Raw genomic sequence first — 19,693 nt, forward strand, 5'->3', positions numbered from 1 at the left:
GCACGGTGTTCTTATGAACATTTTGAAAAGGACGAAAACAGCTCTATAATCATTGAGGAACTAGTTTTGGTATACTTAATTTGACTACGGTCATAGCTTATACATACATAACTTTATACAAATAATATGAACATGCTGATGATTTTACAAGTCTATTTACTGTATCCAAAATATTTTATGGGGTAGTGATTTTGTATTTTGAATCTACTTTGTAAGTTCATACATGTTATGAATTGTCATCTATTCCTTTATGCAGATATAAAATGATAGATTGTTCAATCAGTGTGCTTGGTAATGGACATGTATATAGTGAGAAAGTATAAAGTAAGGAATTGAAATTAATTTTTGTTAATGTTTCTGTTTAGTCTATTTGATGTATTTCATGAACATGAGTTGGTGAATTAATTTGAATTGGTGATTTAACTTGAATTCTGGATTCTGCAGGAGTATGCATAAACTATAATAGATCAAGTAGCTAAATCAAGAATGTAGTAGTCAAATAAACTTTTTAACTAGCACACTATCATAATCAATTCTTTTCTAGATTATCTCTATCTCTCTTCCTCTTCTTTCTTTCTCGCGCTCTCTTTCTATCTGATTGTTTGTATGAACAAATGGATTGTCATTTAGTTAACTGCTTTGGTATGGACAATGCCTCGAGATGAAGAATAATTATTTTGTGTTTTAATGTGTTTGAATTAAGAAACAACAGGTTGAAAGCAATATTTTCTGATTGAAATTGTCCATGATTCCTTTAAAAGAAGAGGTTAGTTTAGTAATTTTATCTCTCTGGTGGGTTCCAAGCTTAGTAGTTTTGATGGAATTATTGATGTTCTTAATGCTTCATTGCAAAGGATTAGGATTTAGAATTTTCTGAATAGAAATGTAATTTAGAATTGCTTATCAATTCTCATATCAATTCTGTATAATTTATCAGATGAGACTATTCTTTTATTTGTATTTACTTGATAGAGAAATACAAATCTTTGTTAAAAAAGTTTTAGTATATATGTTATTCTATCATAGTGGTACCAATAAGATGTGGGTTGGAAGGATGATTTTCTTTTCTTTTATCTGAAACAGTATGTTGAGCTTTTTCGTTATGATCCTTTGTTTCCTGGATTACAGCATTAGCTTGCTCTTTTTTCTTCTTCTTTTTAGATGCTCAGCTAGGAATTCTGTATATTGATATTTTGTTGAGCCTCTTAATTCTTATAAATACAGTTTCATTGAACTTTGGTTTTCACAATGATTAATTATTGGTTTCATACTAACTTTAGTAGTGGCTTAGATGGTAAAATGGTGTTATTTGTTCTTGGATACGGTTAATTTGATAACTTTCTTTTAAAAGCTTGTGACATTGATGTTAACAAACTCACGACATTAATGTTAGGCAAATCTTCTGTGAAAAATTGAAACTATTCAACAATGAATACGATTTTTGGCAAAAATAAAGCTGATTTTTTATACATGTTCTTAAATTGGGTGAAATTCTGAATGCTGATATGAAGACAAATAGCAAGCTAATGCTAACAATGTTAAGATAAACTTAGGTAAATTGAATTTTGATGAATAGGAGCAGTTTATTTTTTGTTTGAAGCTTAAATATACGATGGTTTGATGAGATGGTTTCATTGTGATAATGTGATTTTAGGGTTTGTATATTGAATTTTAGGAAATTTATGTGATCTTTTTTTTTTTTGCAGTGGTAGCAGATAACTAGGAGTTAAAATCATGTTTACGAAATTCACTGAATGTTGTTGTTGTCAGTGAATATAGTTGTGAATGAACTAGACAAGACCTTGCACCACCAAAGAAGAAGCCACTTTCTGAAGGTGAGAAGAGGTATATATCTTTGGTTCTTTTTGTTTTATTTGATTTTTTGTGATGATTGCATTCTAAATATTGTTTTGTTATGAGAAAATAAAGGAAGAAAAATATTGTGCCTGAAAATTTAATGAAAGCGGTTATGAAGGCTGGTGGCGATGATGAAGTTATTTTTTGTCTTCTGTGGATATGCATTTTTTCTAATATATAATCGGAAAAATAAAAATGCTTGCCTTATATAGCCCATGATTAAATTGGCGAGTGTTAGTTTAGTTGGAAATATGCTAGAGAAATTCCATGCTGGAAAAATATAGCCCTAAAGAAGTTCGCTTGAAAATATGCTATTTTTTTCCATCTCTAAATGAAAATAATTGAATTATTACAGCTTCAATTTTAAATCATTCCATGCTGGAATTTATATATAAATTGTGTCAGAAATACTACTATAGTTACAGCATTTTGTTTAGGATGCCATCTAATTAATATGTTTTTTTTTTTGTGCATTATTTTTGTTTTTTATTTGTTTGTTTTAAAAATCCAGTTGATGCTTAAAATTATTATAATGACACAAATATACATGTATAGTCAAATATCACTACAGCAGAGGCGGAGCATAGCGGCGTTTTTTAAAATGATTAGCGGCGGTTTTAAACCGCCGCAAAATCAAAGACCGGCGGCTCTCCCAACTGCCACGGTTATGGGCGCGGGGGTTATATTCGGCGTCGGTTTTTAATAACCGCTGGCATAACCGCCGCCAAATAAGTATTTCGCGGCGTTCGTTCAAAAAACCGCCGCTAAACGAGGGTGACACAATTACTGGCATGTTCACCGGCGGTTCCAAAACCGCCACAATTCAGTTTGATCTTTGCTTGATGCCGCTTGTTTTGCGGCGTTTTTAGAGCCGCCACAAAACGGTCCAGTTTTTCCGAAACATTCTCTGGCGGTTTGTAACCGCCGCAATCTATGCAAATTTTCCAATTACTTTGTTCGATTTTCCGGCTGTTCTAAACCGCCGCAAAATTAAGAATAATTAAAAAACAGGAAAATAGAATTTTTATTAAAAAAATCGTGTAATTTTTAATATCAGAACTATTTTGTTTTCTTTTTGTGGCTTTTTAGATTTTTGTAATATCTTAAGTGTTAATATATTTTAGAATTTAGAATGTAAAATTGTACAAAAAACAAATAAATTATCTGCAAGCCAAAATAATATTTTCATAAAAATATGAAGAGTACAAATCTCTTGCAAAGAGTTGCATAGTCTAATTTAAAGAAAAAAAATACTTGATTCGATCCAAACACTATCTAATCCTACTATTATTGTTCACTCTTTCATTCGACGGAACTCATCCCTACAGCGATGTCTCCCGGCAGCTCCTCACCCTGCCTTTGAAAAAGATAAATCAGAGCTCTCTCCATCGCCTGCATCTTTTTCTTATCTGCTGCTGCCTCGTCTTCCATCGCCTTCCTCTTCAACTTCTCGCTTTCCAATTCTGCCTCCAGTGCACACAACTTCCTCTGGGTCTCCTCTTCTTCGACTCTGTTGCCTGGCGCACGTGAATTCGAACCGAAGAGTTGGGTAGGAGTCGGACCGAAACCCATACCACGTACTCTACCCGGTTTCTCTTTACCAAAAACCTGAGCAATGGAGTCATTTTGAGACAACACTCTAGAAGATTCATCCTGTTGCTCAATCTCCTCAATTCTTTCCTACAGACACAAATTAGCAAATACAATCATAGCATTTATCGGTCTATGTCAATAAAAACTCAGTCAAATATGAGAGAAAGATATATGGTTCGAAAGTAATTTATGTAAAACAACCAAAATAACGCACGTCACATAGGATGTTGCTAACACTATAAAAAGAAATAAGGAATAATTTAAATTGATTTATTTCAATTTAAACCTAGCTGTCTCTAAATTACATAGAAGTTTAAACTCTCTAGAAATAACTGAGGTAAAATAGCAAACTTAATAAAAGAAACCAGTGTTGGAAAAAAAATTTTCCGTGGGTCCATTTTGAATTAGGATTGATAGAAACTCATCTTTCAATACCTTCTTGCTGTTTCTAACCCAAGTCCAAACCATTCAGCAAAGAAAAACAGAACAAAATATAATAGAGAACTAAACTATTAACGTATTTGAAAACATAATTTTACCGAAAATTTATGAGAAGTAGTACTTACACCAATTGCCCTTGCTTCCTCATTCATATAGGAGCCATCATTTTTCTTGTGCACTTTTATCCATAGCTCTCCTCTACCAATTCTTCTTCCTTGTTCTTCAGACTGTAACAACAACATTTACGCCATTACCGTATTCCACGCAATCAAGAAAACTGAAGTCATATAGATAGTCCAAACAGTGAATAACAAGTGGAGTACCTCTTCTTCCATCCGCCGTGCGAAGCTTTTTGAACCGCCAGTGTGGGTATATACTTGTTTTGATCGATTAGTCGCGTTCTTCTTGCATTTCTCCTATCGGTCCATAAAAGCCAAATTAAAGTCACAATTAGATACTGATTTAACAGCACTTAATGCTACATAAAATACAGCACATTCTACCAATGGTATACTGGATTACCTTCGTCTCAGGTTTGGCGCGATATTCTAGGAACTCTCTCCAGTGCTCTCGATCAATTCCTGGCGGACGGTGCTCGATATTCTGCTCAAATGTGAATGTTGGCTCGTAGAAGGCATTATACAACCTCAGCCTAGTTTCCTTCCAAGACCTTCCCATACTTTGCAAAATATATTTCTTGATACTACCTTCACTATCTTCGTCAAAATGAAAAATTTGCTGCACATATAAATGAACAATAAGCAGATTTGTTAATAAAATAAATTTGTTACAAAGGGGTTTTAAATCGTTACAAAGGGGATTTAAATTGAAGCAGATTTGAAATTTTTACTGCACATATATTTCATAATACAATTTGTCAATAATTGAACAATAAGCAAATTTGTTACAAAGGGGATTTAAATCTTTACCTTCACACATTCGTTATACACCTTGTTTTTAGTGGTAACCTTGTGCCAACTTTCCTTACCGATAGGAAATTTTGCGTAGTCAGATCCAAGCAGACCAAGCACCCCACTTAGCAGTCCAGCCTCGTCTCCAATTGGCTGCATTTCGTTGTTGAATCTCAGCACGATCCTTCTCCCATTAGGCCGTTCCATAGCCTCCCTCACGCTTAATCTTGCCGGCTTGACTGTGCCGTCAGAATCTATAAGCAAAATATAAATCCTTATGTGTGCATCCGTTGTTGAAAGTATGCACGAAAAAAATTATTTAACATAGCTCAAATCGATCATAGAAAAATTATAAAATACGTTACCGATTATCTTAACTGTCCAAAATTCTGTAGTCTTGCGCCTTTTATGACTCTGAGCTCCAGAAGCACTAGAGTGGTCGTCATCTTCATGATCACGAGATTCTACCTCTGGAGCATTAGCCTCCAAAAGGGTCTCCTGGCCTAGCTCCGAGTTGTGAACGCTATTTGCGCTCATTTGTGTAGCAGGCCTAGGTTCACTGCGCGGCGGACGAAATGGGCGGGAAGTTGGAGGGATGCCGTCACCACCAGCGGGGAGGACTTGAGAGTCAGCCTGGTGGGAACCTGAGCCCGAAGGTGGAGCGGTTAGAGGTTGCTGACATCCTGGTCCTGATTTTGGCTTTTTCGTGTACCGACCTTTCCTAGCCATCTAAATGCCATAACACCAGTGGACAGGATAAAATCAAGTCAAATTAATATCCAATTAAAATAATTTTTGTGTAACCATGATCGAGTTCGAACAGCATTCATCAACAATTATAACAGAAAAAATCACTGGAGCAGAAGGTATATACATGTTTCATAATCTGGGTTTATAGTAGTCAATAGTAATGATTTGCTACAAGAATTTAAAAGATGCATTTGAACAATATTGCCCGGCACGTCAAAATAATTAGCAATGTGAAAAACTAAATTTTTGACACAGTTATCTAAATGCATTTACAAGCACAATACAAATGCACCAAAATTGGACTATTAAAAATACTACAAGGTCCTGACTAAGAAACCCACCAGCATAGATCTCTATATAAGCATAATTTGTCTGACCTATATATAAGTTACAAATATTTGCTTATCTGAAATAGCTAAATCTTGAAAAGTTAAATAACAAAATCTAATAGAAAAAATGTCCCTGTATGACCTAATTAATCATTAAAACTCTAGTATATATATATGGACCAAATTTGCTTATCTTGTTGTCGTGTAGCATTATATCATACCACTAAAACAATAGTACTCACTCTTTTGGAACTGCCGAAATCCATTCTTCTTCACTAAGCAACCTTATTTACAAATGTGCCATTTTATTAAAAAAAGAAAAATGAAAAAAACAAGCATACTTTGATTATATAAAAAATAAAATAATGTTTCACCCATGACTCTATTCTTGATTTGTTCATTACCAAAGTCCAAACACAAATAACTTTTAATAATATGTACCAATGGTAACGTGTAAACAGGGGAGAAGTTACAACACATAACACGCTTATTTGCTAACCAAGTAACTATTCCAATTTTATTGTGTATGTAATAATTGGTTAATAACAAATTTTCAACCTATAACTGGGAGTTCTTAATTCCCAAAATCTCTACCCTTCATCCTTTTTTCCTAATTACATCAAACTCCCAAGCATATTCTGAGTTGATAAAAATGGCATATATGATAAATCAAGTTGTAGATGGCATAAATGCAAGCTTATGATGCATCCAAGTTCATCAAAACATATTAAAGTCAGAATCTTCATGGGTACATGAGAAGCAAGATAATTACAGTAGTAGTAATGAACCTATACTCCACCTCTCATTCTAAATTGTGAAAGTAAACACAACACTTGTTTCCCAACAAGTATTGACAGATAGCAAGAAGCAATAACATTAGAAGATCACAAATGTATTTGAAAGAAATTGGGGTGGTTACCGGGATAGAGAGGGTGGCAGGTTCTGGAACTTGAAATGATAGAGAGAGCGAGGTGACCGGGAGGTTCTGAACCTGAAAATCAAGGATGCGGATGAGCAGTACTCTTCGTCGACAACAAAGACAGAGCAGAATAGTGAGCTAGGGCTTTGTGGGTTTTAATGTGTATAAGGAGTGAGGAGAAGGGGTAGGGCGCAGTAGCTGGGTTTTTTTGAAATTGGGTAAAACCATACCCACTAGTTGTTATATAATGATCATAGCATTGCCCAAATAAAAAGAAAAAATTGTGAGACGCGGGAATGATTATAGCAAGAGGAAATTGAAACAATAAAAATATTGTACAATCAAAATTTATTACCGCTTCTTTAATTTAGAAATATTAATAATAATAATTTTAATAATAATAGTAATAATAATCATAATAATAATAATAATAATAATAATAATAATAATAATAATAATAATAATAAAAGTTTCTCTTTAAACCATTTTAAACCTTTTGTATTAACTAATGTTAAGTATATCCATTTTATAAGAAAAAAATATTTAATTTAAAGTAAAAATCCATTAGTACAAATTTTATCATTTATCATTAAATTTTATTTACCAAAATACCCGTTAAAAATTTATTCTTTTATTGATTAAATTGTATTTTTAATATAATTTAATAATTAGATTATTTTTTTAAAATACCTTACAAGAATTTTTACGTTTTGGTAAATTATATTTTTACCAAAATTTTCGTTAATAATTTTTTTGTATTTTATTATTAATTATTCAATATCTATAAATAAATTTTGATTGTTATATATATTAACAGTGATAAAATTTTTGTATTTAATGCTAAAATAATATATTTTACTATGGACTTATTGTCCATTTCAGGATCTATCCCATAATTTACAACATCCCTATTATCCTGGTTCTTGATCCAAATTTCTTCCCATCCATTTCTATCACATCTATCTTCACTATGGTTATGATATTTCAGTGGAGGAGAAACTTTTGCCAATTTTGCCGCAGTTCATGGTGCAGCTGGTTCTTATCTTTCTATTTTGCAAAGGATTTGCCATACTTTCTATTTGCTCATACTGTAGCATTTGTAGCATTTAACAAGATTTGAACTTAAATTTTTCACTAGTTATTATTCCCATTTTATTGTTTGCAAGGACTTTGTACTTAAACATAAGCATTCAACACCGTGAAATTGAAATAGTGACAATTTCATGGCAATTGAAACCTTTATTTTTTTGTGTATCTTGAATGATACACGTACAGCAAAGATTATTCTGCAATGCCTGGAAAATCAAATTGGGCTTGTTGATCATTTGGCATATTTTCATTGCCAACAACAATGAAACTGAATTTGTCCCAAAAAACTTTATATTAATCAGCATCTTGGAGTAGTCAAAATAAAAAAATGCAGAAATAGTTAAAATAGTAGACTAATGGTCTTCAATGCAGCATACTAACAATCCCTAAAAATAATATGAAGCGTTATGACAACTTCAAAACACAAGTTTTGGGCATCCTATAAATTTGAAACCAAAATTTTCAATTATACTATTGCAATATCCTCAAGGGTTCAGGTATCGTGTCGCCCACATAGATAGGTGCCAAGCATTCTTCTTATCAGGAGACATTCCACTATACGGATATTCATTCTCATCTGGCGTTTTATTGAGGTCATATGACAGCATCGAACCCTTTTGTCCAGCAGAATCAGCCTCTTCAGAGTTATCGGAGGAGACAACGGCCTCTTTCTCCACTGAATCCGGAACCACCTCCCCCGTTTCTACCGATGCCTCCTGAATTTGGGATCGAGCTAATCCTGAGAGGTACATCATAGCCAAATATAAGCACAGAATATCCAGAATCAGTGTATGAACATAATCATACTAATTAAACTACTAAAAAGTTGATCATCTTACGTTCCCATAGTCGTTCGAGTCCATGTTCTATGAGTTTGAATTCCTCTCGTGCTGCAATATCCAGTTCAACAACAAGAGTATTTTCATAGCGTACCTACACAACACACCACCAAGATAATGTAGAAAAACTTTTTGCAAGAACCTGTGATAACCATCTGTCCCATGCCCTTTATGCATATACACATACAGTGTGCTGCCCGCCTATAGTGCAATAATGTTGCCTTGCGGGAGCTTTTCAACCAGAACCCCAAAACAACAAAACCATATATTCACAATGCAACAAATCCAGAATAAGTAAAACGATAAAGAAAAAGGAAAACTTTAATCAGTTCAAAAAATAGCCTTAATCTCATGCTTAGCTGCATGTTCCAAAACATAGCCATACCAATTGAAGAAAGTTCAGAAAAGAAATGCAGCACATAGCTCAAAGATCACAAAAACCAACAGCTCGATCAGTAAACATCCCAATCTCCAGTTCCCATTCTAGTGCCACAAACTAACGTCAAGAGCAACCTTCCCCCAGGTACTGCAGCACCTCAACACTGTACTACTGAACCAATGCAGGAAAGAACTGCCTCATTGCCACTAAAATTGCAGCCCCTTACTGCCAGATCACTACATGCTGCTGCAAGCCACCACTTCTCTTCCATATGTCATCATACCATATATGAATATGTAACAGCTACATTCAATCTGCTCTAATCTGCATGCCAGCAGTGTTGCATTAGAGCAGCTAAAGGGCTGCTGGTTGTGCCAGGTTTCCTCCTCGAGCAAATCTTTTCTTCCTCCACATTTCATCCCCTACATTTATTCTTGTTCGATCCTATTACTTTCACAACTTATAGATTTTATCCAGAAGAGAATGCCCTTCTTGTTGCAACTTAGAAATTCTTTTATGCATACGGATATACCTTCCTAAATATCCTTCTAATACTTCTCCTTATAGTTAACACAACCCTTCTAAAACTTTTTGCAAGAGGGTCTATATTATATGATTGAGTACAACTATAAACTCTCTATTATATGCTATTATCTTCTAGCAAACATATCTCATCAAGTTAATCTTGCTATACAAAATACAATTAAACTACCCAGCCTCAAAGGTGATTCGCCTTAATGACTCAAATTTATTAACTCTAGAAAGCAAATATCAAGGTTCAGTTTTATATACTTTAGATAAATAGCAAGGAAAATATAAACTATTTTACCTTCACCTCGTCAAGTATTTCCTGTGATAACCATGTTTCCGTACTTGTTATAAACTCAAACCCAAATTTAGCCCGGTACTTTCGGTCCCAATGAAGCATTTCCTAAAATTTAAACATAACCATGTGAATATGGGTTTCATTCACGAATAAGAAAAGGATTTACAAAATTAAATCGGGCAGCGGCAAACAAACCCTCATCATTGATCCCGGGGCATAACGAATGGCTCGAAAGAGGTGACTGTGTCCAGAGAAGGCATCCAACCATGATTGTATACGGGACTCTTTGAACCACAACTGCCTTGCAAATGAGATTGCGTCCTCCAATGAAGAGAAAGGAGACGCATCTATCATCTTCTCTGCAAACCAATGGCTTCTGGAAATGAGAAAGAAGTCTCTGCTCTCCAATTTCCCTGAAAGTCAACGGAGATGTAAAGAATGTTCAAGGACAGTATAAATTTTAAATATTGTGAAGACCCAATTAGATAAGAGAATTTTATATAAAAGGATAAATTTTAAAGAATATAAGAAAACTCATTCCATTCAACCTACTGTCTAATGATATACTGTCTAATGATATGACTAAAATATACTCCACTAAATACAACTCAGTATTTTAGGAATCGGCTGCCTCATCACAATCTTCAACCCCGTCGGTAATGGTCTCCTCTAAATCGCCGTCTCTTGTCAACCGCAGGCCTTCGACATCAAATTCAGGCAAGCTAGTCATACAAGACTGTGGATGAAGGTCGACCTCACAGTGTTCATAATCTTCGCCCATGTCAAACAAATCTCTTGGCTTCACATGGACTACTACACTCCATCCGCTCTCCACCTCATCCTCCACGTAGAACACAAGACGCGCCTCAGATGCCAAGATGTACGGCTCATCGTCTTCATGTTCACCGGTGTGAATCGGCATGGCAAAATTGACACAGGTGTGGCCCAAAACATCTTGTCGGATGCCTCTCCCCGACGTGGTATCTGCCCAAAGACACTTGAACAAGACTACAGTGAATTGACCACTGTAGTTAAGCTCGATGATGTCTACTAATCTCCCGTAATACGCGACACCGCCAACAGCAACATTGGCATCCCGTTTACTTGCATAACTTCTAGTATCCGAAGTGACATAAACCCCGCTATTCTGTGTTTTCATCCCTTCCTCCCTTGACATGGTCCTAAATTTAAATCCATTGACGTTGTACGCCTGATAGCGTTTGGCCTGAGCAATTGGACCGCAGGCGAGTCATTGCAACTCGTTCGAATGATTGGTGCTTCCAAATGGGACCTGGCATTGAAACATTAGAGGCAAGAAAGCACCAAAGGGTAGTAGGATCCTTGGATTTTAGAGATTACCTCATGCCTGAGCCAGTTTGAAAATCCTCTGTGCACAACACTATCTATGTGAGACTGGGACCTTGTTTTACTTCCCAGTTTTCTTTTTGTGATGGCTCTGTACTCACTGTGCACATAAAAAGATACTTCAAGTTCAGTACCATCAATATCAAATTGGCTCATTGTATAATTTTAGAACCCAAGCTCTATACGTACTCCAAGAATTTCTCTACAGCAATGCAGTTAACCAGTACATGACGATGTGCCTGAAGCTTTTCGGTTGGACTTAGTGTGAAAAATGAAGCTGCCCCGACTGCCTTTCCAACCTCTGGGAACATGTTGGCAATCTCGCTCGGTGGAGCATCGCTCGGACGGTCGTCAACGCGTGTCGGTCGGTTGATCCTAGTCTCCACGTTATCTAGGTATCTTGAACAGAATGTGAGAACCTCCTCGGATAGGTAGCCCTCTGCAATCGATCCTTCTGGTTGGGCCCTATTACGCACGTACTGCTTGAGACGACATAGGTACCTTCGAGAACATAACATAAATTACTAGGTGACAGATATCCTACTAAAACAGGCCGAAAAAGCCTAAGTAGATCTTTACCTCTCGATTGGGTACATCCACCGGTAGTGCACTGGGCCACCGAGACGTACCTCCTCAACCAAATGCACCGTTAGATGAACCATAACTGTGAAGAAGGAAGGTGGAAATATCATCTCCATGTGGCACAGAGTATGGACCACACGATCCTGAAGGAGAGGAAGTTGTTGAGGATCTATAGATTTACTACATATTAGTCGGAAGAAGGCTGATAAATCAGCCAAGACGGCGGACACTGGGGTGGGCAATACGTGTTTTGACGCAACTGGCAACAGATGTTCCATTAGAACATGGCAGTCATGACTCTTCAAACCAAATAACTTGCGCTGTTTTAAGTCAACACAGCGAGAGATGTTGCTAGAGTACCCGTCTGGAAAGACCACATTCTTGATGGTCCTAAGAAAGACATCCTTCTGTGGGTTCGACATGGTAAAGACTGCAGCGGGATACTTTCCACCTTCAAGTGGCCACATATCATGCCTGATTCCCATCAACTGGAGATCTTTACGAGCTTTTAGGTGGTCTTTGGATTTACCGCTCTCGTTCAACATGGTGAATACAATGTTGTCGCACACATTCTTCTCTATGTGCATGACGTCAAGGTTGTGACGTAATTCGTTGTTCTCCCAGTATGGCAAATCAAAGAATACACTCCTCTTCTTCCAGGGTGACTCGTCTTGCAGCACGGTCTGATGTCCGCGTCTTCTTTTACCCCCCACCGCTTGCACCTTGCCCTGTGAGACGGGCACACCCTCCAATTGTCTCAGGATATCCCTGCCAGTCAATTTGGTAGGTGGGGATCTATCCTCTACTTTACCATCAAATCTAATCCGGTCTTGTCTATATCTGTGATCGCGATTCAAGAAGCGACGATGACCCATATAACACCATTTCTGACTGAAGGTGAGTCGCCTAGTCTCGGCGTCCAAATTACACGTGGGGCAAGCTCTCCCGCCGTACGTATTCCAACCAGATAAATTGCCCAAGCCAGGAAAATCGCTGATAGTCCACATCAACGCTGCACGCATCTTGAATGTTTTCTTCTGACTGACGTCGTAGGTATCAACACCGGCCCACAACTGCTTCAACTCATCGATCAGGGGCTGCAGGTATACATCTATGTCATTGCCAGGCATTTTAGGACCGGGAATAATCATAGAGAGTATAAAGTTGGTTTGTTTCATGCAAATCCATGGGGGTAAGTTGTATGGAATAAGAATCACTGGCCATATTGAGTACTTTGAACTGAGGTTTCCGTAAGGATTGAAGCCATCACTGGCCAAGGCTAAGCGAACACTGCGCGGATCGCAGGAAAAGTCAGTATATCTCATGTCGAATGCTTTCCAACCCTCGCCGTCTCTGGGATGCCTCAAGAAACCGTCAGAGTTGGTGCCTCTCTTGTGCCACAACATGTCCACAGCTGTCTTGCTGGACATAAATAATCGCTGCAACCGTGGAATTAGAGGAAAATAACGAAGAACTTTCGCCGCCTGAGGTTTACCATTCTTCTTAACAATGGCGTTGATCCTTACTAAAGCATTCTTCCTGGTCTTTTGCTTCCACCTCGATGCTCCACACCGTTTGCATCTAGAAAGACCGTGGTCGGAACCCTGGTATAGCATGCAGTCATTTGGACATGCATCTATCTTCTTGTACTCAATACCCAGCTTCCTTATGATCCTCTTGGCATCGTGCAAGGTCTTCGGAATCTGTGCATGCTCAAAGGCATCCCCCAATAGCTCTAGAATCAATCCGAAAGCCTTGTTGCTCACTCCGCACATGCACTTTATATGGTACAGCCTGACCAAGAATGACAGCTTCGAAAATCTAGAACATCCCGGATATAATTCCTGCTCGCCGTCCTTTAGCAAGTCTTGAAAGGCACGAGCCTCGTGACTAGGTCCTTCGGATAAGTACGGCAACCCATCCGCAACGGCTCCAGCATGCCCATCCATGGAATCTTCATCCTCATTCTGCAGTCCCGGCAAATTGAATGCGTCGTGGATCATGTCACGCATTTGATCTCCTGAATTTATAGTGGAATCTAGTTCTTCCCTACCGCTGGGTCTCTCGTCTACAATCCTCTCACCGTGATGTAACCAAAAGGTATAGTTAGGGGGAAATGGTTTCATCAGAAGATGATCGTATGCAGCTTCTCTAGTTTGGAAAAACCGGAACCCACACAGAGGGCATGGACAATGTATCATCCCATCGGATGATGCATTGTCAAACGCAAAGTCAAGGAATCTATTCAGTCCATTCTTATATTCTATACTACCCCGTGGCTTTGTAATCCAGCTCTTATCAATGTCTAAATAAATGAATTAGCACATACAAATAGATTATTAGTATTAAAAAGAAATGGAACTAAAAAAAAGGGGGTGTGTGTTAGGAGAACCAATAACAGTTGATCACAATTATGATATGAGAGAGTACCATACGTAATAAATTCGACAATATATTACAAGCAATACCATGTAGGGAGCGACGGAATAATTCAAAAGAGAAATAGAAACAAAGTTACTTGCATCCCGGATAACATGAAGCACACGAAAGGTATTGGAAAAGAGGCTTACTCATTGCAAAATTCTGTGCTTTCTTAAAAGATTACTGGTAGAAAGAACTGCTGGTTCCAAGTCCAGAAAAAGAAAAGACAAAGAAAAACTTCCTTAAAAATTGAAAAAGAAAACAAGAATAAATTTAAAATTTTAAAAATAAATAAGTCAATGAATATAACTAAAAAATCATAAAGTACAATGAATAAAATATACAAAATATCTTATTGATAGAAGACATAACATAATTGAAATTTAGAATTAAAAAACAATTAAAAAAAAAACTAGGTGGACAATTATAACAGATAGAGGATAGGATCTTAAAATTGTAGATATATTATGCCTTGTATGCTTATAAGAAAGCCAAATTTTAGTTCCCCTGTCTTCGACCGTGTAAATAGCATATATTAGTTTAGTGAAAAAAATAAATTATTAACCCTTCATTCAGGAATATTTTCGGAAAAGATATATGGATAATATTCTCTAAAAAACAAAGAATCAATGATTAAAGCATTGAAAACACTATTCAGTTAAATACATTTAAATTTGATTCTCATGGACCATCATTAGTTCATGACTCTTATATCACCAAACAAAACGGCATCTTCATGAAAGACCATACACAGTATAAAAACAAAACCAAACAAATGATATAAATCATAAAACAATAAAAAATGCCAATAGTATTCAGTAATGATTTTATATGATAAGAATTATAATTATTTTATCACGGATTATGCTGCACAAAAATAACTTAAAATTTAGAAGTTTAGTTTATGCTATAATATGAAACCATTCTAACAAGATTAATTTTTTTTTTCTTCAATTTTTTTCTCCCTATTCTAAGAAAATGAATGAATACACAAGCTTCTCATCAAGATACTTTGTTTAGAACCATGCCTGATCCATCATTCAAGAATCAATTAATGGAGACTTCAAACACACAAGGTTTGTCTATGAATTTGCTTCGAATCCAGTTGCAATTATTGCATTTACAATATAAGAGCATGACCAAATCCAATAATCCAATCAAATTTGTGATGGATTAGCATGAAAGTATTATGTACATCGAATAAAGTCACTTTATTCAATGACTCTATTGCTTTCTGTTACTCCAGCAAGATTCAATGCTTAATTTCCCTTTAATTTAATCTTTGTGTTACTTTCAATTTGATACTGTCACATTATTTAAGAGATATTATTCTCAATATTGACTAGATCTTGTCAACTTGAGATGTGACCGTTTGAAAATATCAAATTGAAAGTAGCATTCCTCCTAGTTAGCCATAGTCAATGCAATCAGGAAATTATTATCGACAAGGTCCAAGAACTTGCATCCTAATAATTAAAACTAGATTAATCCAGATATTATTATTATCCTCAGAACTTGCATCCTATTTAAAACTAGATTAATTTAGGATTCCATATAAGATTATTTAACTAATAATACAATAAAAACAAGATTAAATACTACATAATCAATCCAACCATGACCATATACTTGTTATATAATGAATGTTAACCAGCAAGTATATTGAATTAGATATGTAGAGTTACATCATAACTGTGTTATGCCTATTGCTAAGAGCAAATGAATCAACAAGAGTTTAAGAAAATGGTGCATCAAAAGAGGTGAATTACAGAAAGGGAGCTAGTAGCTATTTAAATCAACTTCTCTACTACTATATAAAGGTCTTGGCTACTTGGGAGAGTTTAACTACCATGCCTTGCCATTGCACTGAAAGGGAGCTATTAACCAGCAAGTATCTTACATTTTCTACTTGTTAGGAATCTATTGGAAAATTTATATAACATCAGAATATAATTATAAAATTATAAACTACAGAGATTTTGTTTTAAAATTTTGATAATACTGTACGAACATATAACTTAATTAAATCTTATAGTCAAATTTCCAGTTACTTAATTGAAAGTTCACTTCAAATCAAACTTTAACATCATGAATCTATATTTATTTTCCCAATTTCAATCTTTCTTTAATGACTTTGTTATTAGCTATGTTCTTCTGTTTATGCAGAGGTTCTTCAGGAAATTAAACATCAACTGAAAATATCCATTGCAAGTTCGTACACATACATGCAGCAAACAAATCTTACTTTTCTTGTTTTGTTACCACTTTTGATTCTTCAAAATGAAAATAAAAACACACACATGATCAAACAACAACACGGTTTCTCATCATCATCCACTTCTTCAATTTTGCCATTGATGATTGATCATAAGAAAAAGGGGAGGAAAAAAGCAACAATGAACAATCAATTGAGAAGAACAGAATCTGTAAAATTAAAACAATAGAATGGTATCAACATGCTCCTCTGATCACTCAAACACCTCAATCTTGTTTCTCAACTCCACACTCATCACACAATGGTATCAATATTTTAATGAAAATAACTAGCATGCATGCGTGTTTTTCTTGTAATCAATTTTTCGAAAAAAAAAACTGAATTCTATAATCTTTTTGGAACAAGGATCGAAGCATCATGGAAAGAAAGAAAACCAACGGAATCAACTACAATTAGTTTCAAATTTAGAACATAAAATTGCAGTTTTTTTGCTAACAGTTTTTAGAGTTTTTATGAAACTATAGTTTCTCATAGTAGATTGATCAGATTCTTGGTGATATGATATAGATATAGCTAAGAAGATCAAGAGATACAGAAGAAAGACAAAGTGAAAAGCTCGTGTGCGTGTAATAAACCTTATTCCAAATTCTTTGTATAGGGAATCCTTATCCCCAATTTGTATTATCTTCTCATCTTAATGAAATTATCTCTTTTTTCCAATCCAAAAAGAAAGCAAAAAATGCAAGACCTAGAAAGCTTCATCTTATCCAAGTTCATAACAATACATCTTAGCCACTCATTCGAATCACAAGAGGGCAATGATCAAGTACTATGTCATCATATTTGTTATTACATCTCCATATAATTTATAAATTTAAACCAATGTCTTGTACTTTACATGATAAAGTTATCAATTAAACAAAAGATGCAGATTAGAGAATGCAAAGTTCCTCAATTTCTCCTGTGGAGGAGAGATGCAAACCAAAGAAACACATTCTTGGGTACTTAAAAAAACAGGAACAAGATGCAATAGAGATGCAAACCAAGGAAAGTCATCCCTATAATAATGATAACGACCCTTTTTTGATTTATCTACTCTAACTATCACTTTCAATGCAAAGCACCCATTAAATCAAAAAAACGGGTACCTTCTAATTCCAATCACTCAAGAGCAGCAATTAACCCCACTAAAAGACAGTTAAAATCAAATTTTTTTTTGCAAAATTCTAACCAAGAATGAAAAAAGCAAGAAAAGATCAGAGTGTCAGGACTAACCAGTGACGGGGAGAGGTCGTGATGGGAACTGCGCGACTAGACAGGAGAGAGTATGAGTTTCAGTAATTGTGGATGACAGAGGAAAGCTCGAAAGATTGGGGGTTTCTGCAAATTTGGGGAATTCGATTAATGGTTGTAACAGGACAAGGGGAATGGCCAAATTGAATTGTGATCAAATGCTCACCTGGGTGGGTTCTTCCGCTGATGAATCGGGGCTCTGCGCCTGCTCGTTTGGCGCGCTACCAAAAACACAAGACGCGGATTTCTGAACAATTGGGGGGAATCAAATGCTGGAAGTACGAAACGGGGGGAATTGAAACAATGAATTGAAACCTACTTAGCTGCGTTTCTTGAGGTAATCGCCAGGTATTGTTGCGAAACGAAGGGCGGGCATGTTGCGCGCCTCTGCTCCTGCTTCTCTTCGCGCCAAGAAGGCTTGCCAAATCGAGCGGGCCTGAGGATATATACCCCGAATGAGCGGCGATTTTCACTGCTGGGCCGCTATCTAGGGGTGTTTTGCGGCCTCGGTAAAGACCGCCACTCACCTGCGCCGCTATCCTTCGAATGAGCAGCGGTTATGGCCAATGCCACTATTTTGTCGCAGCTATCGTCCGCCTCTGCCGTAGTGTATAGTATGTCTAATTTATTGTAGTTGAAAATTCAAAAAAAAAATAAATAAATAGTCAACGAAAATTTAAGACTGGATCAATTACTCAATTCCACCCTGTGCCAGCTCATAGGAAGCATAAGGTGTTATTATTATTATTATTATTATTATTATTATTATTATTATTATTATTATTATTGAATACTCTTTAACCTTTGATATGATGATATATCCTTACATTATTTCTTTTAATTATTTAGTTAGTTTTTTTGTTTTTTGTTCTGTACTTAAATTTTTAATAAACGAGGAAATAAATTATAGAATTGAAAGAGTAGCTGTTCTTCATAATATCAAAGTTGTTCATATAATTCAATTCACAAGTTAGTATTTTTTTTTATCCTTGCAAATTCTCATTGTATTCTTCTTTTCAAATTCTCTTTAAAAAGATTAATATAAGTATTTCTTTTCTACTTAATAATGTACAAACTACTGAAATAGTATCTTTTATATTGCTCGTAACACCTTTCTTTATTATTGAGGTAAGTAGATAATGAAATTTCTTACAAAAAAAGCATTATAAATTTGTAATAAATGCTATCGTTATGGTAATGTTTGTGCAATTGAGATTGATCCAAAAATAATTGGTTCATGTTTGTATTGTGTAAATTATGATATAGCTCATAATTACTTATATCATCAATGAATCTATATAATTAAATCTACATTATTATATTAGTCCTATTTATTAATCTTTGTGGTTGTGGTGATTGGTAAGAGTTATGATAAAGGCTCTACCTTTTTGTGAGAATAAATTTTTAAGAGTGAAATGATATCATAGTTATGTTGGAGAAAGGTGGTTATTGAGAGTGATTAATGTGTTGATTTTGTTGTTAACTATGTTTGCTTGGAATTGATATAATTGGAATTCTCACACAATCCTTGGTGAGTAGATATTAAAAAAAAATTCAACAAAATTAATATATCTTTCCAGAATCACTCACCATTCTGCATATGTTAATTGATGTTTGGACATATATAATTAAAGAATCTATTCTTTAGAATTATGCTGTTGGCAGGAATATAAAAAATCTTTTTCGTTTTTACAAATCACTTCTCCCATTTTTTTAAAAGATGCAAACAATTTAATTCCAATAGAACTTATACTAAATATAGACAACAAAATCTTATGTTATAAGAGATTTTTTTGTGTATATTGTGATGCCTATGTGGTCTGATGGTATAACAGTAAGTACACCTACTCAAAAAAGTGTTAATTGTAATATACAAAATGCATT

The 19,693-nt window shown here is 35.4% G+C and overlaps 2 protein-coding genes across 4 annotated transcripts; both read right to left on the reverse strand.

The window, feature by feature from the left end:
* Positions 1-3,051: 3,051 nt before the first annotated feature.
* Positions 3,052-5,526, reverse strand: LOC112723916 (uncharacterized). The gene is made up of 5 exons (XM_025775274.3): positions 4,821-5,526; positions 4,414-4,629; positions 4,215-4,307; positions 4,017-4,118; positions 3,052-3,537 (listed from the first exon to the last, which is right to left on the reverse strand). The coding sequence occupies exons 1-5, from the start codon at positions 5,007-5,009 to the stop codon at positions 3,160-3,162; spliced, it is 978 nt and encodes a 325-aa protein (XP_025631059.2). The 5' UTR covers positions 5,010-5,526; the 3' UTR covers positions 3,052-3,159.
* A 2,668-nt stretch (positions 5,527-8,194) lies between these two features.
* LOC112721845 (uric acid degradation bifunctional protein TTL-like) lies at positions 8,195-18,419 on the reverse strand. 3 transcript variants are annotated; one of them, XM_072208064.1, is made up of 8 exons: positions 18,129-18,419; positions 17,976-18,056; positions 17,792-17,896; positions 14,451-14,497; positions 10,129-10,346; positions 9,937-10,038; positions 8,729-8,822; positions 8,195-8,628 (listed from the first exon to the last, which is right to left on the reverse strand). In XM_072208064.1, the coding sequence occupies exons 4-8, from the start codon at positions 14,452-14,454 to the stop codon at positions 8,375-8,377; spliced, it is 672 nt and encodes a 223-aa protein (XP_072064165.1). In that variant the 5' UTR covers positions 14,455-14,497; positions 17,792-17,896; positions 17,976-18,056; positions 18,129-18,419; the 3' UTR covers positions 8,195-8,374. The 3 variants fall into 3 exon arrangements, with proteins under 3 accessions (XP_072064165.1, XP_025628655.1, XP_072064166.1); XM_025772870.3 differs by lacking the exon at positions 14,451-14,497; XM_072208065.1 differs by lacking the exons at positions 17,792-17,896; positions 17,976-18,056; positions 18,129-18,419 and having other exon boundaries at positions 14,451-14,935.
* Positions 18,420-19,693: the final 1,274 nt, after the last annotated feature.

This window comes from Arachis hypogaea, chromosome 11 (genome assembly GCF_003086295.3).
Source record: "Arachis hypogaea cultivar Tifrunner chromosome 11, arahy.Tifrunner.gnm2.J5K5, whole genome shotgun sequence".
Lineage (NCBI taxonomy): Eukaryota > Viridiplantae > Streptophyta > Magnoliopsida > Fabales > Fabaceae > Arachis > Arachis hypogaea.